The sequence below is a fragment of the Tachyglossus aculeatus genome, chromosome X5, assembly GCF_015852505.1.
Source record: "Tachyglossus aculeatus isolate mTacAcu1 chromosome X5, mTacAcu1.pri, whole genome shotgun sequence".
NCBI lineage: Eukaryota > Metazoa > Chordata > Mammalia > Monotremata > Tachyglossidae > Tachyglossus > Tachyglossus aculeatus.
In genome coordinates this window covers 5,613,525-5,631,623 of record NC_052097.1, presented here as the reverse complement: position 1 = coordinate 5,631,623, position 18,099 = coordinate 5,613,525, and the positions used below count along the sequence as shown (strand labels likewise).

The following is an 18,099-nucleotide window of genomic DNA, read 5'->3' as shown; positions in this document are numbered from 1 at the left end:
TGCTCACCCAGATGTTCACTGGAGAGGAGCTCCTTGGCCGCCTCTGGGACCCTGGGAGCACAGCAATTCCACCCCTCAAAGCTGCCCACCAAAATCCATTTCCAAGAAACAATTAGGTGAGAGTGACCACAAACATGGTATGAAATCGGGGGGCTTAGGGGTCCTCTCCAACCCGCCGAAACATGCTCTGAAACTGGAAGTAAACACCTTTTTCGCCATCTCCACTCCATGAAGCCTTTCTAAGGAAGAGGGTTTGATCTGGTATGTTCCCACCCTACTGTTGGTGCCTGCTGACATTTGTTGAGCTATTCCTGAGTGAAGAGGTTGGGGGTGGGGAGAAAGGAGCCACAGGGTGCTTAGTACAATGTTCTGCATGGAGTACGTGCTCAGTAAATACCACCAATTGATTGACTAGGTGGGAGGGTTGCAGGAGGGTGATGGGGAGCTGAGGTTTAAGAATCAGTAAATCAGTCGTATTTAGTGAGTGCTTACTCTGTGCCACATTATATATTCAGGAGAGTGCAATGGCATTTGTAGACAGGATCCCTGCCTTGGAGAGATTACACTACCAGAGAAAAGTAGTGTGGCTTAGCGGATAGAGCACAGGCCTATCCACCAAGGGAATCAGAAGGACCGGGGTTTTAATACCGGCTCTGTCACTTGTCTGCTGTGTGACCTTGGGCAAGCCAGTTCACTTCTCTGGGCCTCAGTTACTTCCTCTGTAAAATGGAGATTACTAGCATGGTGGAGCTGGGATTAGAAACCAGGCCCTCGGACTCCCAGGCTTATGCTCTTTCCACTAGGCAGCACTCCTTCTCAGGCATGGTTGATGATGACACTTTGGCTGAGGCCACTGAATCACATGGTTGGACCCCAAGACTTCCATGGTCTCTGCAATGGGGATTTTTAGCTTGGTGGTGTCAAATCCTCACCCTTTCTGCCTTCTACAGAGAAACAGCATGGCGTAATGGATAGAGCACAGGCCTGGAAGTCAGAAGGTCATGGATTCTAATCCCCCTTGTCTGCTGTGTGACCCTGGACAAGTCACTTCACTTCTCTGGGCTTCAGTTACCTCAACTGTAAAATGGGGATTGAGACTGAGAGCCCAACAAGGGACAGGGACTGTGTCCACCCCAATTTGCTTGAATCCACTGCAGCATTTAGAACAGTGCCGGGCACATAGTAAGCGCTCAACAAATATCACTGATTGACAGATTGATTATACAGGGTTATACCTTAATAACTCAAATCCCCAACCTAATTCTCCCTTCTGCCATTAATGCAGATGCTAGCCATTTGTCAAGAACCTGCAAGTCGTCTAGGGGGAAATGATTCTCTTCGGCCTTCTGTTCTTGCTTGCGGATACAGAGACTCGACATCTCTAGCTGGAGAATTTACACCATCTGAAAGGTGAAATCATCCCCAGTGTACCTTATAGCTGTGTCTGGGGCATCCGAAACACACATTTCCTCTCACCTTTTCAGCATGGTTGACTCCCAAGCGTAAACACTTAAAAGAGAGAGGTAATAGGGCACTGCCCTTTTCTTCCCTGGTCTTTATCGGCTAGGTTGAGTCCCAGCCCCTGGACCTCTAGGGCAACGAGCCTGGGGCTTTTAGGAAAGATAAGAGGGCAAGGTGGGCTGTAGGTCAATGGGAGATGAGGTGGCCCCGGGAGGGAATCGAATAAATCTAAACATGGATACGTTTCCTAGTCCGATCGAATAAATGAATGTATTTCCTAGTGCAGAACATGTGTAACTTCAGCTGGCTTTTATTTCAACCCTGCCAGACTTTCCGCTTTCAGAAGGAGAAGCTGCAGAGGGCAGTATTGCTGCTTGCTCTGTCTTGCCTCCTGAGAACTGCTCCTCCCAAGAAAGCCAACCCTCCCTCCGCAGAAACCAACCAACTGCGTTCAGTGACAAGACTGTAAAAATCTAAGGATGTTGGCTTCCCTGCTCTACGTCTGAATTCACTCCCCACACGAAGCTTTTAGTTTTGTTCCTCTTCCTTATGGAGCACGTGTGAGACTGCCACTGGGTTCTCAGTGGGTTTACAGACCATTTCCCCTCCCAAAATGCTGACTTAGAAAACCTGCCAGTGTTCCGTTCTCAATCTTCGCTCATGAATAAGCAGATAGCACATCTCCTGTTCAACGTAGCCCAGACCAGCTACCGCAATGAGGTGTCAGGATGATAATAATTGTGGTATTTGTTAAGCATTTACTACGTACCAGGTACTGTACTAAGCTACTGGGGTAGATACAAGCTAATCAGGTTGGACACAGTAAGCGCTCAATAAATACGATTGAATGAATTTCCCACATGGGGCCCCCAGTCTTAATCCACAATTTACGGATGCGGTAATCAAAGCACAGAGAAGTTAAGTGTCTGGCCCAAGGTCACATTGCAGACAAGTGGCGGGGCCAGGATTAGAACCCAAGTCCTCTGACATCCAGGCCGGGCTCTTTCCACTAGGCCATGCTGCTACCCGGAACAATGGTTATCGATGGATGGAGTCTGTAAGTTCCTAGAGGGCAGGGGTCATGTCTGCCAACTTGGGTGTTCCTTTTCAGGCACCTAGCACATGTAAGCGCTCAATAAATAGCACAGTTTGATTAAGTGGCTGTGTACAAGATCTCCTTCAGCCTTTTCTGCTGTATTTAAGTCACACCTCCTGTTTGGATATCGATTGAGACTTACATAATTTAGAGAGTAGGGTGAAATAAGGAAATAATATAAAAGACCCACTATCAATCAATTATATTTATTAAGTACTCTTCTGTCAAATGGAGGATAAGACTTATGAGCCCCATGTGGGACATGGTCTGTGTCCAGCCTGATTATCTTGGAGAAGGAGCACAGGCCTGGGAATCAGAAGGTTCTAATCCCAGCTCCGCCACTTGTCTGCTGTGTAACTTTAGGCAAGTCACTTCACTTCTCTGGGCCTCAGTTACCTCAACTGTAAAATGGGAATTAAGACTGTGAGCCCCACATGGGACAGGGATTGTGTCCAACCTGATTTGCTTGTATCCCCTCCAGTGCTTAATACAGTGCCTGGCATACAGTAAGCACTTAACAACTATCACAATTATTATTATTATTACCCCACCGCTTAGAACAGTGCCTGGCACAAAGTAAGCACTTAACCAATGCCATAAAAACAAAGGGCTTGGGAGAGTACAACAGAATTGGTAGACATGTTCCCTGCCCACAAGGAGGCTTACACTCTGGTGGAATCAGGGAATACTCTCCAACAAATGCTTTCCCATGAAATAGGACAAATTCCAGAAAAGTCGAGGATGTGAACAATAGCAGAGTTGGTGCTGTAGGGAGGGGTCACCTTTCAATTAAAAGGACTCTACCCCACCCACAATAGAAGTCCAGCTCTTAGGACAGTGCTCCAGTACATAGAACAGTGCTTGGCACATAGTAAGCATTTAACAAATGTCATCATCATTGTTAGACTCCATATTGTCTTGATTAATACTTTAATGAAGACCTCAGTCAACCTTGCTTTTAATGTTCAAGCACCTCCTAATTTGAGTTCCACAAAGGGACGATGAGCTCTCGGCAAGACTGTCATTTGAAGGACTAATTAGGTAACGAGACCTACCTATCGCTGATATTTATGAAACACAATTCTGTCTGCTGGGTGGTTTTTGTTTTGTGTTATGCAGATTCTCTCTCTCACCTGTCTCCCTCTCTCTGCTTGGCTGTTTATCCCTCTCTGCCTCCTTTTTTCTCTCTCCCCCTCTCTTTTTCACACCCACACAAACTGGTGTAATAACCGGACAGAACAGGAGGTGGAAGAGCTGATGGGATTCAAAACCTGCACCAGGAATTAGGGTCAAGCATACAGCTAAACCAGTCAAGGCAAACCAGAACAGCCTTATCCCCAGCACTGAAACTTGCTGTCAAATCCGCTTGAATGCTGGTTTTATCACTAAATTACAAAAGGGTCTCGAGAGACGAAAAGCACTCTCAAGTGGAAAATGATTTGCAATTTTTCTTCCTCCATCTGCATGTTTGGACAAAGCTGTATTCGAGTTGATAAATCAAAACAAACACAATGGCACCTCTTATAAAAAGTCTCTGCTTCTTCACAAGTGGATGGGACAACTGAAAAGATGCTTTTCACACTATGGTGAAATCCTTGAAGAACAGCTACAGGGGGATTTTTTAGTAGGAAATTGGGAATACACATCCCAACGATAATCATCGATGTGGAACATGTTAAACACTTCCAACATGGCAAATGCTAACCCCTAACTCCCCCTCCCATTCCCATTCTTGTTGTTTTTTTAAAAAAATCATAGTTGTTAAGCGCTTACTATGTGCCAGGCTCTGTTAAGCCCTGAGGTAGACACAAGCTAATCAGGTTGGACACAGCCCATGTCCCACATGGGGCTCACAGTCTTATTCCCGATTTTACAGGTGAGGTAACTGAGGCCCAGAGAAATGAAGTGACTTGCTCAGAGTGACCCAACAGACAAATGGTGGAGCCAGGATTAGAATGCAGATTCTTCTGACTCACCAGGCCCATGCTCTATCCACTAGACCTGCTTCTCCTTTGATGCGAATTTTAGCAATAAAGATTTCTTTTCAATGTTTGCTGCACCCGACTCGTGGTTGTTTCTATGCTCCTGCGGCTTAGTGGAGAGTGCTTGGCACATAGTAAGTGCTTACCATAATGATTTTTATAATTATTATTATTTCCCTCTGCTGCTGCTCCTCCTCCTCACACCCCCTGCCTCCTCCTCCCTACCCCATCCCCCCTTCCTTCCCTGGGAGAGGCTCAGCTGCAGGATAAAGGTCCAGACAGACCTCATCAATATTTTCACTCAATGACCCTCCTCGTCTCTCTCTTCCAGGGGAGAGCAGACTCTGGGCCTGGTGCCAGCTTATCCTGCCAAGGTCAAGGACAAAAACAGACACTGTGCTCCGGTGACCAAGTCCTGCCAAATGGTAGCAGATGGTGTCTCCGAACCCCTCCCCCGAGGCCGTCTGTCACAGGGCAGTTGGCAAGAAGCAGCGTGGCAGAGTAGATAGAGCACAGGCCTGGGAGTCGGGAGGTCATAGGTTCTAGTCCCGACTCCGCCACTTGTCTGCTGTGTGGCTTTGGGCAAGCCACTTCACTTCTCTGGGCCTCAGTCACCACATCTGTAAAATGGGGATTAACACTGTGTGGGTCAGGGATTCTGTCCAACCTGATTTGCTTGTATCCACCCCAGTGCTTATTACAGGACCTGTCAGATAGTAAGCACTTCACAAAATGTCATCATAATAATTGTTATTATTATTATTAAAGGAGGCTTTGGACTGGGTAATTTTTCCTTTTTCCCCTTGGCCATCCACACCCTTCTCTCCTCTACCTCTTCCCCACCTAAGCATTTTTCAGCTGCATTTTTCAGCCTCCCCTCCCCCTGCCCCACAACATGACACTTCAGGAACAGAAAGCTCATCTCTAAGTTTGTCCTGTAATAATAATGATGGTATTTGTTAAGTGCTTATTATGTGCCAAGCACTTTTCTAAGTGCAGGGCGGGATACAAGGTAATCAGATTGTCCAACGTGGGGCTCACAGTCTTAATCCCCCTTGTACAGATGAGGGAACTGAGACCCAGAGAAGTTAAGTGACTTGCCCAAAGTCACACAGCTGACAAGTAGCGGAGCCAGGATTAGAACCCATGACCTCTGACTCCCAAGCCCAAGCTCCTTCCACTGAGCCTCCACTGAGCCTCTAATCTGTAAACTCGTTATGGACAGGGAAATGTGTCTGCTAATACTGTTGTACTGTACTCTCAAGAGTACAGTGCTCTTCACATAGTAAGCGTTCAAGAAATCCCACCAATGGATTGATCTTTGCCTTCTGGTTGAGAGACCTGTAATCAGAGTGTGTGGACCAGGTGGCTGCTATGGGGAAGGAGAGCCAGAAGGGTCAGACAAGGAGCAAGAGAGATGAGACATGGCCTAGAGGCATAGACCTGGAGTCAGAGGACCTGGGTTCTAATCCTGGCTCCACCACTTACCTGCGGTCTGACCTCGGACATGTCACTTTACTGCTCTGCACCTCAGTTTCCTCAACTGTAAAATGGGGATTGAGACTCTGAGCACCACATGAGATGGGGACTGTGTCCAACCCGATTTGCTTGTATCCATCCCAGTGCTTTAGTACAGTGCCCGGCACATAGTAAGTACTTAACGAATACCACAGTCATTATTGTCATTACAACCCAACCTGCACACTCTGCTCCTCTAACACCATCATCATCATCATCAATCGTATTTATTGAGCGCTTACTATGTGCAGGGCACTGTACTAAGCGCTTGGGAAGTACAAATTGGCAACATATAGAGACAGTCCCTACCCAACAGTGGGCTCACAGTCTAAAAGGGGGAGACAGAGAACAAAACCAAACATACTAACACCAACCTGCTCTCTACCTCAGTCTCATCTATCTTGCCACTGACCCCTTACCCATAATCCTGTCTCTGTCCTGGAATTCCCTCCCCTTCGTATATGATAGATCACCACTCTCCCCATCTTCCTAGCTCTACTAGAATCACATCTCCGCCCAGAAGCCTTCCCTGTCTAAGCCCTCATTTCCTCTTTTCACCTTCTCTTCTGCATTGCCTATGCACTTGGGTCTGTCCCCTTTAAGCCCTTGCTATTCACCTTTTTGCCAGCCCCACCACACTTATGTACCATATCATTTACCCCACCGTTTCCCCTCTCCATCATCATTTCAACGTCTGTCTTCCCCTCAAAACTGTAAGTTCCTTGTTCGGCAGGGAACGTGCCCATCAACTATATTATATTTCACTGTCCCAAGCATTCAGTACAGTTCTCTGCACATTGTAAGCGCCCAATAAATACCACTGACTCCATTGATCCAATCACTAACCACTCCATCATCAGCTTGCAAAAACCTCCCCAGGCCCTACACCTACCCTCTCCCTAACGGAATTTTTCAGTGATTGCTTTTCTCCTTGATGAACCTCTATTTGTGACTGTCGTTGAAAGCCCCCCTCCCCACCACTCCCCATCTCTCCTAACCTCTGCCTATGCTCATGGAGACACAATTCCTCCAGCCTGGAAGCTCGCTGTAGGCAGGGAATGTCTCTCCCAACTCCACTGTATTTTACTCTTACAAGAGCTTAATACAGTGCTCTGCACACAGTAAGTACTCAATAAATATCATCGATGCTATCATTGATAGATACGATCTTATTGTCACAACCACTTTCAAACCAAAAGACAAGTCAACTCTATTTAAATGTTGACTTCATTAAATATCAGAAGATCCCCATTTTAATCAGCTCCTAATGCCTCTGGATCACATGGCACAGTGCCACCTCCCCTCCCCTCCGGCACCTTGGGTGGGAACGGAATGGAACAACAACAATTCCAAACATTTGGGCACAAAAGAACCAATATCCATAGTCAGAAGCCGGTGGTCCTAGAAACACATTTCCTCATTCATCCCTGGACCTGGTTGTGCGCAGAAAATGATGTTTCCCTACTGTAAACAGCTCCCACTCACATTCTCCAAATGATTTGCATCCATTATGGTCCCACAACAAGGAAAGACACGCTCCGGCACTGCCCACGGCTCTGGTAGACAAGTAGGAGATTGTCGCAGTTGCCCTTGGGATCATCAATCCAATTCTTCAATCTGAAATGCTTACATGGGGGGTGGGGAATGGGGAAGGCATAATCGAGTCAATGTAAATGTCTTCACAGAGGGCTCGCTAATGGTTTACAAAGTCCCAGTTGTCTGGCTCCTTTATGCTGAAACACTTTTGGGAAATAAACTCGATACGTTACAGCACCAAAAACTGGCCCAAGCAGGAGGCTTTGGAGTTTCCTTCTGTCACCAGTAGAGGCAACAATAATAATAATAATTGCAGTATTCATTGAGCGCTTACTATGTGCTGGGCACTGTATTAAGCACTGGGGTGGATACAAGCAAATTGGGTTGGACACAGTCTCTGTCCCACGTGGGGCTCACAGTCTCAATCCCCATTTTACAGATGAGGTAACTGAGGCCAAAAGTGCAGTGACTTGCCCAAGGTCACACAGCAGACAAGTGGCAGAGCTGGGATTAGAATCCATGACTTTCTGACTCTCAGGCCCATACTCTATCCACTCTGCCATGCTGCTTCCTTGCTGTACAGCAGGGCCTGCCCCTTCCAGATATACTGGAAAAACCCGACTCAGGGCACCGTCACCACTTCATGCCAGGGGTGGATACAAGCGAATTGGGTTGAACACAGTCCCTGTCCCATTTGGACTCACAGTCTTAATCCTCACTTTACAGGTGAGGTAACTAAGGCACAGAGAATTGAAGTAACTTGCCCAAGGTCACCCAGTAGACAAATGGCGGAGCTGGGATTAGAATCCAGGTCCTCTGACTCGCAGGCCTGTGCTCTTTCCTCTAGGCAACACTGCTACCTGCCATCCTGTATATAACGGGTCAAGCAGCCACTCAATTCTAGGGTCAAATCTCTGCCCAAGTTCCTGAATGCTTCCATGACAGACACTCTCACTGGAAGGAGAAGCCAGACCTCAATCTCTTCTCAGTCTGTTGTACTGTTCTCTCCCAAGTGCTGAGTACAGTGTTCTACTTATAGTAAGAACTCAATAAATACCATTGATTGATTAATTGATCTCCTTTTCACCTGGAGAGCTCCTCCTCAGGTGGGGAGATCGAGATGATTTGAGCTGAGCCTGGCTGGAGATTTACAGGCCTGGGATCTCTTCTGAAGAAACATGGTACCTGCTTCTAATATTCTGCCTATCCCCTCCCAAATCTATAAAGAGCAGCTTGCTTACAGCTTGATTTACCTCCCTCTGAAATTTCACCTGCAATCCAGGGAAGGTTAAATACTTTAAATCCAAGACATTACACCCCTGAATAATCTTGCTTTTCTCTAATACGCTCTCAACTGGTATGACAGCTTGGAAGATCTTTTGTATATGTATACACACACCCATCCCAATTCCAAGATGTAAGCATGTAGATAGTGTTTTCAAATGCTGATTGTTTACTAACTGCATGCTCTGCTTCAATCCACTTTTATTCATTCATTCGTATTTACTGAGCACTTACTGTGTGCAGAGCACTGTACTAAGCACTTGGGAGAGTACAATACAACAATTAACAGACACATGCTCTTTATTCATGCCCCTCAGCCCTGCAGCACTTACAGTCTTTATCCAAAATCTATTTATACTACTGTTCATCATGCCCTCCAGATTTGAAGCTCACTGTGGGCAGAGAATGTGTCTGTTATATTGTTATAGTGTACTTTCCCAAGCGTTCAGTCCAGTGCTCTGCACACAGTGAGCACTCAATAAATATGATTGATTGCCTCTGCTCAGATACAGCCACTCTTCTCCTAATTGCCACATAACCGTTAACATTATGCATAAGATTGATGCGGGTCTTTTGGAAAGCTTAGATTCTGTGGTGAGAATGTAGAGCACAGGTTCAGACAAAACCAATGCCCTGTCTGGCAACTTTATAGTTCAACATTTCATCTGATGGCGAGAATGTGTCTACTGACTCTGATTAATTGTACACTTCCAAGCGCTTAGTACGGCGCTCTGCAAACAAATGCTCATGAAGTATCTTTGATTGATTGAGATTTGGACTTAACCTCAGAACCTGTCCATTGGTCTGACACCGAATGGCAAGAAGGTCTGAAGCAAGTAGGCCCTTGGTATCTTCAGGTCAGTCCACCGGCCCTTTTCATCTGCCGATCAGTTCACCGGCCCTTGATATCTTCCGGTCAATCTATCGGCCCCTGAACCCACGCACAGGGCATTACAACATTACTGACCCGGGTATGTGTGGAGAATAGCTGACAGCAGGACACCCCTCCTCTCAGCTGCTCTACAATGAGCTGAGATGGGGAAATCAAACACTCTGAATACCCAGCAAAGCCAAACGTCAAGCCCTGTGGTATCGCCGGCAGCCCAACTCCGGAGCAATGAGAAACAGGCTGACTCAGAGCCAGGGCTTGGAGAAGATCAGGACCCAGACAGAGAGAAAGGAAAACAGCGGTAGTGGTTAGAGATGAATGGATACATCATTCTGGTAAGGGGCAACTTCTCCTTGGTCAAGGGAGATCCAGCGGGCCCCATGGATGGATGCCACACACTTTTTTTATTATGAACGGAAAAGATGTTGCAAGCAGGCAGTGCTTGGAGAGGGCCTGGTCTAGAAGTTTTTAGACAAGCATCATGAGTCCAAGATGTGCAGCATTCCTCCCTGAAGCCACGTTCTCAGGAAACTAAGACTTGCCCTGAGAGGTCATTCTGGGCTAAAACACTCTCCTGCCAAGTTTCCATCTGGTAGCAAAAGCAGCCAAGGTGTTTAGGTTGAGTTTGGGGGGTGGGCGGCGGGGGGTTATTTTTGCCAATTTAGCTGAAATCATATTTTTTTTTCCCTGAACGTCAGGAGAGAGGAAACTACAGAAAACATTTGGTGGGTTCAGCACTTTTTATTTTTGCTTTTACGAGTTGACACTGGCTCCTTGTGAAACTCGATTTTGTGCAGGCAGGCAGCCTCAGACACAGAGCCCCCAGGCCCTCCTAGAGGTAAATCCTCCATTGTGACCTCTGGAATCTCAGCTGTCAGCCAGATGAACACTTGTGGAGGGGTGTATCCATCTGCCGGGGATACGTGGAAACAGATGACGTGGGAAGCTCTGAGGCTCGATGCCTTCAACACTTCTAAGTCCAGAGCAAGGGAGTCACGCTCCTTCATGTCTCCACCCAACAGGACCCAGACTCGACAGGCTTGGTACTGACTTTGTGATAGATATGACACCAAACACTGATAGATATGAGATAATCTGTTCCACCTGGAGATCACAATCTAAAAGTAGCAGTGTGATCTAGTGGGTAGAGCCCAGGCTTGGGAGTCAGAAGGGCCTGGGATCTAATCCTGACTCTGCCACTTGCCTGCTGTGTGACCTTGGGAACTTGGGCAAGTCCCTTCACTTCTCTGTGCCTCAGTCACCTCATTTGTAAAATGGGGATTAAGCAGGGGTGAGCCGTGTGTGGACCATGGACTGCATCTAACCTGATTACTTGCATCTACCCCGATGCATAGTACAGTAAGCACTTAACTAATACCATTTTTAAAAGAAGTAGGAAGGGCAGTTTCTCAATTGATCACATTTATTGAGTGCTTGACACATAGTAAGCATTTAACATGGGCGCCTTCTAATTCTGCTGTACTGTACTCTCCCAAGTGCTTAGTACAGTTCTCCGCACATATTAAGTGCTCAATAAATACCATAGATTGATTCAATAAATACTATAAAAGCAAACAAAAAAAACCTAGTTGGTGGGGCAGTCGAGAATGTCTACAGTTTACTGTGGTCCCTCTGTTTCTGGTTTCCCCCACTTATATTGTGAGCCCTCTGTGAGACAGGACTCATTCAGCCTTGTGTATCTTGTGTCTACCCGAGCCCATGGTACAGCGCTTGGCACAGAGTAGTTGCCATGATCCCACTTTCACAAAGTCTGATTCAAATAGCCCTGGAAAAAGTGGACACAATTCTCCTACCATCCTTCGTTAAATGAAAGCAAAAGTCATACGCTCTTTAGTGATACTATTTTCCCCAGTTGGTGAAAATCATGCCACCAGGGAGCTAAATGCTCATCTCCCCCGCTCATTCTTGTTCTATTCATCTAGACTGTTCTCCTCCTTTAGATTGTAAGCTCATTTTGGGCAGGGAACATGATGGCTAATTCTGATGTACTGTGCTCTCAAGCACTTAGAACAATAATAATAATAATAATTCTGGTATTTGTTAAGCTCTACTATGTGCCAGTGTACCAGCCACATAGTAAGTACTCAATAAATACCACTTATTGATTGATCTAAATCTACTATCTGCAGCAGGCCAGAATCCCCCCTAACCAGGAGAAGGCCAGTGAAGTTCAGAGAAAGTAAACATAAAGTAATGGAATAAGTTTTCTCCACTTTTTTCTTTCCTAGCTCCACAGGTCCCCGGCACAAACGCTTTTGCTATCCTCTTGCCCTTGGGAGCTGGGCTTGGTTCCTACAGCAATGGTTGAGAACTGAATACTTCTACCTCTGAGTCTGATTACAAGATCTGAGCAAAGATTCCTCAACAATGCTGATCTCAGATATCAGAGGCGCTATGGCTCAGAGCAGCTGTTTTGTGGAGGCCAGGCGGAATGGCTTTTAGAAAAAAAAAGTTCTCTCTCCACTCATCTCATCCTTTATTTTTTATGGCATTTATTAAGTGCCTATTGTGTGCCAGACACTGTACTAAACCCTGGGGTAGATATGAGATAATCAGGTTGGACACAGTCCCTGCCCCTCATGGGGCTCAAAGTCTTAACCCCCATTTTACAGATGAGGTAATGGAGGCTGAGATAAATTAAATGACTTGCCCGAGGTCACACAACAGACAAGTGGTAGAGCCGGAATTAGAACCCAGGTACTTCTGGCTCCAAGACCTGCTCTTTGATGTTTGTTTTCTGGCAGTGACTTAACATTTGTGCTTTATGGACTGCAGTCCTCACTCCTTCCCTCCCCCGCCCAGGCAACAGCAGCGGAATGGGAGTCCATTACCACACATTCCTGCAAGGAAAAATCCCAGTTCCCAGAGGGCTACTTTTCCTTTCCATTTCACGTGCTGAATGAATAATTCAGCTCACGGGGCCAGAATAAGGGGGAATCTGACTCCCTGCGATCTGCTCGGCTTCCATGGCCCTGGGCTCCCACTTAACATCCTTCTGGAGGGGTTTTCTATTCCCATTTCCACTCTGGCAACTCCTTCACTTCTGCCTAACTAGTCATTCAAGTCATTCATTCAATTGTATTTATTGAGCACTTACTGTGTGCAGAACACTGTACTGAGCGCTTGGGAGAGTACAATTCAACAATAAACAGACATTCCCTGCCCACAACGAGCTTACAGTCTTGAGGTGGGGAACAGGACATCCCTGAAGACCTGCAATTGAGGGGGAAGAAGACGGGTGTTGGGGATAGAAACAGATGGGCTAGGACTGAGTCGTCTGGATGATGTTGGTCTTGGGTGTAATGTATTTGTATTAATGTCTGTCTCTTCCTCTAGACCGAACGTGTGTCGTGGTCAGGGAATGTGTCTCTTATATTGCTATATTATACTCTTTCAAGCACTTAGTACAGCGCTCTGCACACAGTAAGCGCTCAATAAATATGACTGAATGTACGAATGAATGAATGAATATAACAGACACATTCCCCGAAAATGATTAGTCCCTCAGGAGAAACGGCTCAGCCAATTTATCTGCCTCACCTCTCCGCACTTCAGCTGCATTAGTTCACCTTTAGGCATGAGTTTCAGGGCTGGCCTGTCCATCTCTGATAGCAGCTGTCTTTCCTGGCTGAGGAAATGTGTGGTTCCAAGCCTACGCTTCCCAGCATTTGTAAATATGGGGAAAATGGGGACAGTGGCTGCGGATGGTGGCAAGCACTGTACATCACTCATCCCGACCACTTGGAAACAAACTCCCAGCCCCTTGCTGTCCAGAGCGAATAATAATGATTATGGTATTTGTTCAGCGTTTACTACACGCCAAGCACTGTTCTAAGTGCTGGGGCAGACATAAGGTAATCAGGTTGTCCCACTTGGGGCTCACTATCTTAATCCCCATTTTACAGTTGAGGTAACTGAGGCACAGAGAAGTTAAATGACTTGCCCAAGGTCACAAAGCAGACATGGCAGAGCTGGGATTAGAACCCACGTCCTCTGAATGGAGGCAAATGCTGAAAACCACCTCCCCTTCTAAGTCAATGCATTCCTCTGTGGCCTAGATTCACATCATGACCTAGTGCTGAGAACATGGGACTTGGGAGTCAGAGGACATGGGTTCTAATCCCGGCTCCACCACTTTTCTGCTGCGGAGGCTTGGGCAAGTTGCTTCACTTCTCTGTGCTTCAGTTACCTCATCTGTAAAATGGGGATTGAGATTGTAAGCCCCATGTAGGACAGGGGCTTTGTCCAACCTGATTAACTTTTATCTACCCCAGCACTTGGCACATAGTAAATGTTTAGAAAATACAGTAATTATTATTATTGCATCAAAAGACGACTCTGAAGGTCAAAAGATTGCCCTGTTGGGGAGGTGAAGATGAAGGATAAAGAGCCATGTGGGAGGAGCAATGGGGGTAAAGTGCCATTGGGCGGGCCATGCATGATGAGCAGAGACAGGTTACCTAGCTGGTTACTCATTCATTCATTCAACCGTATTTACTGAGTGCTTACTATGTGCAAAGCATTGTGCTAAGCATTTTGAAAACTACAAAAACAAAAAGACACATTCCCTACCCACATCAAGCTCAAAGTCTAGAGACGAGCTCATAGTCTAGAGACTGGTTACCTGCCAGAGGCTCAGGGCTCCCGCTTAACTTACTTCCAGAGTGGTTTTTGATTCCCATTTCCACTCAGTCAACTCCTCCCTATATAGTCAGAATGGGACACCTCTGAACCCTGGCACTCTGTGAGGGCTTCTTTCTCTAGCACTCGCTTAGCTGGGGAGTTGGAAAGTGCAATTTAGAGTGAGCCCTGATGGTTTACAGGGGGTGGCCATGCAGGACAAAGCCAAATTTACAGACCTGCTCAGCTTGGGTGGTGCGTTAAGGATCACAAAAGCCTGCATGCTGGGTGACCGGTCTGAACCGGCTGATAAAGCTTCTTCAGGTCATGACAGCCAGGCTGACGGATAAACCAGACCGGGGTGCCAGGCTGACAGGTAAACCGGACAGGGGCACAAGGCTGACAGATAAACTGGACAAGGGCGCCAGGCTGACAGGTAAACCAGAAAGGGGTGCCAGGATGACGGGTAAACAGGACAAGAACGCCATGCTGATGGGTAAACCAGACAGGGGAGCCAGGATGACAGGTAAACCACATAAGGGCACCCAGCTGATGGGTAAACCAGACAGGAGCACCAAGCTGATGGGTAAACCAGACAGGGATGCCAGGCTGACTCGTAAACGGGAGAGGGGTGCCCGGCTGATGGGTAAACGGAATAGGGCTGCCAGCATGAAGGGTAAACTGGACAAGGGTGCCAGGCAGATGGGTTAAACCAAATGGGGGGCTGGGGCCCGGTGGGGGTATCCTTGGCTCAGAATCTCCAAGGCCCATCTCTGTACACCTGACGGGAGGGCACGGAAATCGACCGGGAAATCAAGTCCTTTGAGTGCAGGGCTGGGACCCTGGCTGGGGACCAATTCTGGACTGATCCCACTACCCTCGGAGGAGGTGGAAATCCCAACATTTCCACCTTGCCACAAGTGGGTACATCATTCTCGACAGTCACCTTCTCCTGTCAACAGAAGCGTTAATGATCAGAGCTGAACAAAATGGGCTGCTGACCGCTGGGCCAGATGCACCAAACAATGCGTTCTGAGAGGAGGGGAAAACGTCCTACCTGGGATGACTTCAAAGAGGAATTTTCCGGGGCTTTCTTCATTGCATGGGTGTTCCGTGACTTTATTCCCGGGCAGAAAAATGGCTCCCTAGGAGAATCAGCAACAGAAACAATGCCAGTTAGAACTCATTCACTGCCAACCTACTCGCTGTACTTCAACCTTGGTTATCTCAGCACGACCTTCTTGCCCTCATCCTCACTCTCCCCACCTTCAAAGGCTTATTGAAGGCACATCTCCTCCAAGAGGTCTTCCCAGACTAAGCCCTCATTTTCTCTTCTTTCACTCCCTTCTGCACTGCCCTGCTTTGCTGCCTTAATTCACCTCCACCACCTCAGCCCCAGAGCACTTATGTCCATATCTGTAATTTATTTATAGTGATATCTGTCTCCCCCTCTGGACTGTAAGCTCAATGTGGACAGGAAATGTGTCTGTTCTATTATATTGTACTCTCCCAAACACTTAGTACAGTAATCAACACACAGTAAGTATCCAGTAAATACCACTGATTGACCACCTGGCCTTAGTTAATAAAATAATAATAATAGTATTGACTAAGCACTTGCTATGTGCTAAGCACTTTACTAAGTGCTGGAGTAGGTACTAGATAATCATATTGGACACAGTCTCTCTCCTACATGGGGCTCACTGTCTAAGTAGGAGGGAGCAGGATTTAATGTCCATTTTACATATGAGAAAATTGAAGAGTTGAAGATCTAAGAGTTACGTGACTTGCCCAAATCATCCAGGAGAAAAGTGGCACAGCTGAGACTACAACCCAAGTCTTCTGACTCTTAAACCCATGCTCTTTCCACTACACCAGATTGCTTCCCTAGGTTGCTGAAAATCAGAAAACAATCAGAAGGATAATTTTCTGGGGAGGATTTCTTTTAAAACCTCTTCTATACTTAGCTAAAAAGCAAAACAAAACAAACAAAAAGTCAACAGCAGACCACTCAATGTATTACTCTGTATCACTGTTGGAAACTATCATTGGAAGGGGAAACAAAAAGATGAAGCGCAAAATACATCTGTAATTCCTGAATAAATATTTCCCCCCAGTTCTCCTCTGCCTATCCACAGCGCTGATTCTGTCTCATGATGAGAGTTTCAAATGTGGCAGCTGAGTGGCATGCTCTTTGTCAGGTTCTTTAATTAAAAATGCATTTTAATAATATCATTCACACATGTTCACATCAAATCCCGGAGGACCAGAGCAAATATTAGCTGGGAGATAGAAATATTTGGTTTTCTCTTGAAGCCATTCATTTACCCAGCCTTTCAAAAAAGACTCTGCTCTTGTTGTTTTAGAGAACCTCAGAACAATGTCTGCTTTCCCCACTCTAGACTGTAAGCTTGTTGTGGGCAGGGGATGTCACTGTTTATTGTTGCATTGTACTTTCTCAAGAGCATAGTACAGTGCTCTGCACATAGTAAGCACTCAGTAAATGATTGAATGAATGAATGAAAAGCATCAGCTCCACCATACCTACTATAATCCATCTAGCAATCAGTCAATGGCGTTTTCTGAGCGCTTACTGTGTCAATCATATTTATTGAGCACTTACTGTGTGCAGAGCACTGTACTAAAAGCTTGGGAGAGTACAAATAACAATATGTGCAAACCACTGAACTAAGAGCTTGGGAGAGCACTGCATAACAGAGTTGGCAGACATGTTTCCTGCCCATGACGAGTTAACAGACTATAATCTAAGTGGTCTCGGACTTGAAAACCTCAGGTGATCAGTTATGGAGAATCCCCCTCAACCCCAACTCAATCTGGGGTTTTCTGTGACTCCCTCTGTGTTCTGATTACCTGGCCACCCTCCTACCCACGCTCACATCAAAAGATATCCACAGTTCAACTTGCCAGCCCCAGCATCACCAAACAGCTGCTTGGATGTTGATCTCTTCACTGCTAATGTCTGGTCATTCTGATGCCAGGGTTCAATAAAGCCCACAACAACCCCATCCCTGGCATTACCCACCTAACGGCCCTGGCCTCTGTCCAGCTAGCAGTCTGGATGAAGTAGAATCAAGTGACCCAATGCCTGGAAAACCCAGCCAAAACTGGTAGTTTTGACTGCAAATTATAGTCCTCAGAAAAGGCAGCCTGCATCTGGGTTTCTTTTTTGTTTAATGTTATGTGCTCGGCAGTGTACTAAGCACTGGGGTGGATACAAAGTAATCAGGTCGGTCACAGCCCATGTTCCACATGGGGCTCACAGTCTTAATATCCACTTTATAGATGAGATAACTGAGGCACAGAGAAGTGAAGTGAGTTTCATAAGGTCACACAACAGACAAGGGGCAGAGCGGGATTTAACTCCCAGGGCCATGCTCTATCCACTAGGCAACACTGCTTCTCAAAAAATGTATTCTGAAAAATAGGGCCCTGTTTTGCTATGGAGATATTTTTAAAGGATTCAGCAGTTAGTATTATTGACTTCCCAGCCTAAGTGTATTGGTTTCTCCTTTATCTTAATTCCCATATTATTATTTTCAATGGAAAAACGATCTTCCTTAATGTAGACCCATTCTTCAAGAAGTGCACAATAAAATGATGATTCTGTCCAGGTAAAGAAATAAATCATTTTTGAGAAGAGAAATGCCGGGATCATTCTTCAGCCATTGAAA

General features: G+C 46.3%; 1 protein-coding gene across 1 annotated transcript in view; it reads right to left on the bottom strand.

Moving 5' to 3' along the window:
• Positions 1–18,099, bottom strand: part of ARHGAP24 (Rho GTPase activating protein 24) — a 253,226-nt gene that overhangs the window by 142,088 nt on the left and 93,039 nt on the right. Inside the window, exon 3 of the mRNA XM_038769268.1 lies at positions 15,465–15,552. Within this exon, the coding sequence (XP_038625196.1) occupies positions 15,465–15,552 (88 nt within the window). The remainder of the gene's footprint in view (positions 1–15,464; positions 15,553–18,099) is intronic.